Raw genomic sequence first — 5,937 nt, 5'->3', positions numbered from 1 at the left:
TATATATATATATATATATTAGGCCTATGCATACTCACAGACCAGCTTGTTCTATAGCTATTTTAGTTTTGTTTTCACAAGTCTCCTCTTTTTATGTGAGTCTTTGCATGCATATCTGTAGATTCTAAATCCAATCTCACCTGCAAGAGACACTTGCTGACATCACTTGCACAGAGGGCTTTGTTGCATCCATTTACAGATGCAATAAGAGAGCCGCAGACTGCAACAATCAGGATCTTCACTGGATACCATCTTCTTACCTGCAGACATAAGGAGCCCTATGGTTATAGTTATAACAACTAGGTCAACAAGCCCCACTTTCGTATGGCTAGCGCAGACCTACCTATTGATGTCGATTAAAAAAACACACAGAAACTACCATAAAACAAACTAAAGTTTCCCAACTGCAAGAATAGCACAGCATTTGTATCGCTCAATATAATCCACAGGCGAGGGTTTTAAGGAATCCACTCTGTGCTTAATTATATAATTTGCTAAGCCCTTCAGATGTTTGCTGGGAGCATTTTCACCATGAACATGATGTATGTGATTTACAGAAGAACTGCAGATTTTTTATAATGTGATGGGTAACAAATACAAGTTTAATGAGGTATATGCCACCTCCAGGATCGTTGCCATTTCTATATTATGTATTGTGTTACTTATGCCGGATAGTAAAGCTTTCCTTATACTGCTGGGACAGGAGACATGAGGCTCTCCTACAGAGAAGACGGACTGTTGTTTATCTGTTCCTCCTCTCTTCTTATCCATTCTCAGAACCCCTTTTATTCTATGAACCATTCCCAATATACAAAGTGTTCTGTATAGGGGACAGGTGGGGCGTATAGTGCAGCTTCTGCATAGGAGAGCCAGAGATCTCCTGTGGCAGTTCCGGAGGTATAGCAAAAGCTGTACTATCCTGTATCAGTAAAACAGTAAATGGTAAAGAAATGGCAGTGGTCCTGGAGGTGGCATTTACCTCATAACACTTGACTATTTGATTCCCAATGATTTAAAGAAAAAAAGAGTTTGGGATGTTGGTGTGGAACTCAAAAGGGATAAAGAAGAGGCAACAAACAAGTGTCCAAATACAAACGAAAAATATATTCTCAGTTGCATTTCTGCTGTACACAAAGAAAAGACTGAACTCATCCTTAGTGTGTCTGTTTATATTCTGGGGCCAGCTACATCTCAAAAACTAGGCTTGTGGTTTGCTGTGGAAAATGTTAGTGCCCCACTTGCTCCTGGAAGTTACATATGCTTCGTCAGTGGAAACAGTTTTCCATTCCCTCCTGACTGACTGGTCAGGTTATGAATGCATTATATGTTGACCTTTCATGTCCTTGAGTTGTATAAACAAGAATTATGGATTTGATGTCAGTAATGCTCATGCACCAGGGGAGGTTGGAGATTAATGTTCCAATGCCATAGATAGAAAGTCACTGGAAATCAATCCTTCAGGCGGGGGGGGGGGGAGGAGGTGCAACAACAAGGAAGAGAGCACCCCCCTGAAATGATGGCAGACAGCAAAGAAGCTGATGCTTCCTTTGCTAACTGCTGCCGTCAGGAGAGAAAAAAAAAAACACGGCATAGGAACTAATAGCTAGATTGCTGTTGGCTATTTCAATTTGCAAAACCCAATAGCAAGCTGGCTATTGAACCCGACCCAATTAAGAACTTCAGGTCCACCTCTGCTGATTGACAGCAGCAGTGGGCGTGTGCAATAGCTAGTCTGCTACTGGCTATTGCAAATTGAAATAGCCAATAGCAATCTAGTTATTTCTCTGACGGATGGCAGCCCCGATGTCAGAAAAACAAAAAAACAGACAGCAGGGAAAGGTTTACTCTGCTCTACCAGAGTAAACCTTTCCGGGAGAAAATGTTTCCCTCCCGGGTGTTCGGGAGCCACTATCTAATAGCCAGAGACTCCTGGAAAATCCGGGAGAGTTGAGATGTCTGTACCTCCTGTGTGAGTATAGTACTCTATGAGGGGAATTTATCAAAACTGGAGCAGACAGAATCTGGAGTAGCTGATCATATTAACCAAACAGCTTTTCTCTTCAGTTTGTTCAGATGTAGTATTAAACTCTCAAACCTTTGTCAATAATGAATCCAGACCAAACAAATACACTTTGCCCAGCAAAAGATTTCTTTACATTTTGTGCCCAAACACTTACAGTCATCATGTTTCCAAACAGGTCCAACTCTCTCAGCTCATCTTCCACGAACTTCCTGTCCAGCACAAGATCACAAGCAAGAGAGCAGGCTGCAGCATATCTCCATCCTCTAGCTTGCATGACTAGGGCAATCCATGGGTTCCTTCTTGCACAAAAATCCTGCTATGCCCCCTCCCCTCAATAACTACTATCCCCAAATAACAGACCACACCATTTTTGGTATAAATGGCTGTAGCAGTTGTTTATTACAAAACGTAAACCAATACACGTAAACATTAGATTAATGTAATCAACAATTAACTAAATTATGTGTGTGTCCATGCACACACGCACACCTCTAATATAAATATATACACTTTTAAGTGGGAGAACTTGCACAATTGGTGGCTGACTAAATACTTTTTTGCCCCACTGTATATATATAAATGCATGGACACACACATATTGCTGGAGGTCCGTGAAGGCCCCGTTACCCTAATGCCACCATCTCTGCATAACCACAAGGCCCCTAGCCTCAAGACACCGACTCAGGGACGACCACCGAATTGTTGCAGAGACATTTTCAACCTAATACTGTACTGGTCATCATGCCTGCTGACTCCGCCACAACGAGGACTGCGCACCAGAGACGAGTCCTCACCAACACCAAAGTAGGGCCACCGGGCCTCCGAACCATGTCACACCAGCGAGTACCAAAACTAGCCCCTCCTAGACCACCTATCACTTGGCCAATCAGGTAAGTACCCCATTCATTTTGAAGAAAAACATTGACCCCTCCTTCCTGATCCCATGTTCGCCTTGTCATGTCGTCCCTCCGCCTATTTCTTTTCTGTCATTTGCTCCGTGACTATCTGGAGGGAGGAGGAAGAAAGGAGGAACGGGGAGCAGGAGAGCGGCTTGTCTTGCTGTGTCTTTGTAGAGACACAAACAGCTTACTAGCACACATAAGGGTGGCTCCACAGGACACTGCAAGGGAAAGGAGCCACACTAAAACAGGATATCAGGGCAAGTGCTCAGGGGACTAGCTGATTCTGCAGGAAACAAACTTTTAAACAGCAAGAGGCAGCATTCATTGTAAGTGACTTCATCAGCATCTGAAATAGCTTAAAAACCTTTTTACTTTAATATCAATGTAATGCTTTAAAAATGAAAGAAATAAAGAAAGAAGCTGATTGGCTGGCATGGGCAACTGATCCAGATTTTGTCTGCTCCACTACTGATATTCCTTCCTCTTTCCCATAACTAGGGATGCACCGATACCGGTTCAGATACCAGTGCTGATACTTGGCATTTTCATGAGAACTACCAGGGTTGCAGAGGTTGTAGCTGGGACCGGGCTCTGGCTCTCCACCACTGTCCTGAAATCATTAGTCTGTATTATTTTAGAAAAACTGTCACATGACAATAAACAAAAATGTATCAGTACTTGTACTTACAAAAATGGTATCGGTTAGGGATGTGCCGGTATTTCGGCCACCGAAACATATCGGCCGAAAATTGCACTTTTGGCTAAATGCCGAAAGTGCCATTTTCCTGCCGATACATCGGCGCATCCCTGATTTATTTCCTCCCAGTTGGGCGCTGCTCTGTGTCCCAGCGGGGAGGAGAGAAAGTGACAGCTGGCCGAGCGCTGTGGGGCAAGAGCACTGTGAGCGGCCGGTGTCTCTCCTCCCACACCGCTCGGCCGCCTTTCACAGTGCGGCAGAGCGGTGTGGGGGCGGAGACAGCGCTGTCACAGGAGGCTGGGCTCTCCTCTCCTCACCATTCACTCAGCCTCAGTGACAGTATGTGGAGAGCAAGCTACAGTGATCAGTGATCGCTAAGGCCTGGTTCACACCTGGGCGTTTTACAGCGCGTTCCTACGCGCTATAAAACGCTCAACATGTGAAAACCAATGATTGCCTATGGGCATGGTTCCCACCCGGGCGTTTTACAGCACGTAGGAACGCGCTGCAAAATGCCCTACGCCCAAAGAAGTACAGGAGCTTCTTTGGGGCGTATTTGCCACGCGTATACATTAGGATACAGCCGGATAGCCTTCGAAAACGCTCGTTTGTTGTGTGTTTTTTAACCGCGAATCGCGGTAAAAATGTGCGACACGGAATGTTTTTATTTATATTTATAAAAACAAAATTATATATTAAAACAGAGATGTACAAATCCCAGGTGCTCCGTGTGCTCCTTACAAATGACAGCTGCCTCCTAACTTTTGAATTTTTCTCTAGTCTAGTCTTGGAGCTCAAAAAGTATCGGTACATGTACTTCTACCGAGTGCGTTACTTGGTATCGGTGCATCCCTACCGATGTCTTTGTGAGCTTGAAACTAGAGCTGTTGCTTATAGTAACCATTCAGCTTTCCTCTTCAGTTTGCCTAGTTAATCTTAGAAAATTAAAGAGAGAAGCTGATTTGGTTGCCATAGGCAACTACTCCAAATTTTGTCTGCTCCAGTTTTGATGAATACCCTTTACTGTATATGCAGGGTTTAGATGAATTTATTCCTTTTTCTATTGGTTGAACTTGATGAACTTGTGTCTTTTTTCAACCTCCCTAACTATGGAACAAAGTTAAAATAACAAAGTGAATTGAACTCCTCTTGTGTGCACCGTGCAGTTCCCCTACTAATTAAAATAGCAGTGACGGAGTTTGTATTTGAACGCTGGCCAATTCCTGCAAGCAATGCGCGATTCCATTGTGTCACTAGAAAAAATAGGGATGTGAGTGGCCGGTTGATCTGACAAAGACCAATCAGAAAACATAACAAAAACAAATATAAGGGATTTGTTTAAAAACATGGTAGACAGGACTTCAGCAGCATACCCTTTGTGCTCTCATCTAGACCCCATAGCCTTACCTTCCCATCCATGACAGTATGAAGATGAGGCCCAGGATGAGATCCTTTCTTCTGTGTGTCCAGAGTGCGTGTGGTAGGGGAGGGAAGAGGAAGAAGGGGGTTGTGAGATGCACGTACATAAGGGGGTAGAAACCAGGAGACGGCAGAAGGCTGTCACTGACTAAATGACTTTCTGTGGCTAACATGAAAAGAAAAACAAAGAACATGTGGAACAGATTATAATTTGGAGTGCAGCCAGGGTACAGAGCAGAGCTGGAGGACAGGGGGAGGGAGGATTACTAGCAAGTAAAACACATGAAGAAACAAGAACATCACCATGTCCACTCACTTTAACCCCCCTCCATTCACACCTGAGCATTTTGTTGCACCTTTCCCGACGTGCCTCAACGCACAACATGATGCATCCTGTTATTTTCAAGGGTGCCATTTACACCTAAGCGTTGTTTTACTTGTAGCTTGAAGTTAATTTGCTTGTTTTGTGTAAAATTGCACGCTTTTGGCCCACAGACTTCAGAGAGCACCTTAAGAACATGCCTAACAACCCTCTCCTCCTCTTAATAACTAGCTTTCCATTGGCTAAGATAAATATGATCAAACCTGAAAAACGCTAGTTAACCTCGGCACCCCAGTTTTGACAAAACCACAAATCCCATCATGCCTCTGGCTGGTGAATCTTGCAATACCTTTCAAAAAGAGCTGGAGTGCCGAGATTGCCTTCTTCTGGTCTAAAGTCCTGGGAGTCCCCTGATTTTCCCTCCTCATCCCGTTTCCTGTTATCCTCTTGCAATTCCCCAGGATTCCTGTCATCTCCCAGATACCTCCTGTCACCTGCATGCAGTGATTGATCTCTAATTAGATGTAGCCCAAAGCATCCATAAGTGTCAGAGATGTCAACCTTGGAAGACTTG

The 5,937-nt window shown here is 44.0% G+C and overlaps 1 protein-coding gene across 1 annotated transcript in view; it reads right to left on the bottom strand.

Moving 5' to 3' along the window:
- LOC108786759 (twisted gastrulation protein homolog 1-A-like) overlaps positions 1–5,220 on the bottom strand; it is a 22,975-nt gene extending 17,755 nt beyond the window's left edge. The window contains exons 1-2 of the mRNA XM_018556119.1: positions 5,030–5,220; positions 141–260 (exon numbers count right to left, since the gene is read on the bottom strand). Coding sequence (XP_018411621.1) covers positions 141–260; positions 5,030–5,041 — 132 coding nt within the window. The 5' untranslated portion in view covers positions 5,042–5,220. The remainder of the gene's footprint in view (positions 1–140; positions 261–5,029) is intronic.
- Positions 5,221–5,937: the final 717 nt, after the last annotated feature.

The sequence above is a fragment of the Nanorana parkeri genome, unplaced genomic scaffold, assembly GCF_000935625.1.
Source record: "Nanorana parkeri isolate BGI_ZX_2015 unplaced genomic scaffold, ASM93562v1 scaffold225, whole genome shotgun sequence".
In the NCBI taxonomy this organism is placed as follows: Eukaryota; Metazoa; Chordata; class Amphibia; order Anura; family Dicroglossidae; genus Nanorana; species Nanorana parkeri.
The sequence above is the reverse complement of the archived record's forward strand: the minus strand, read 5'-3'. Positions and strand labels throughout refer to the sequence as shown.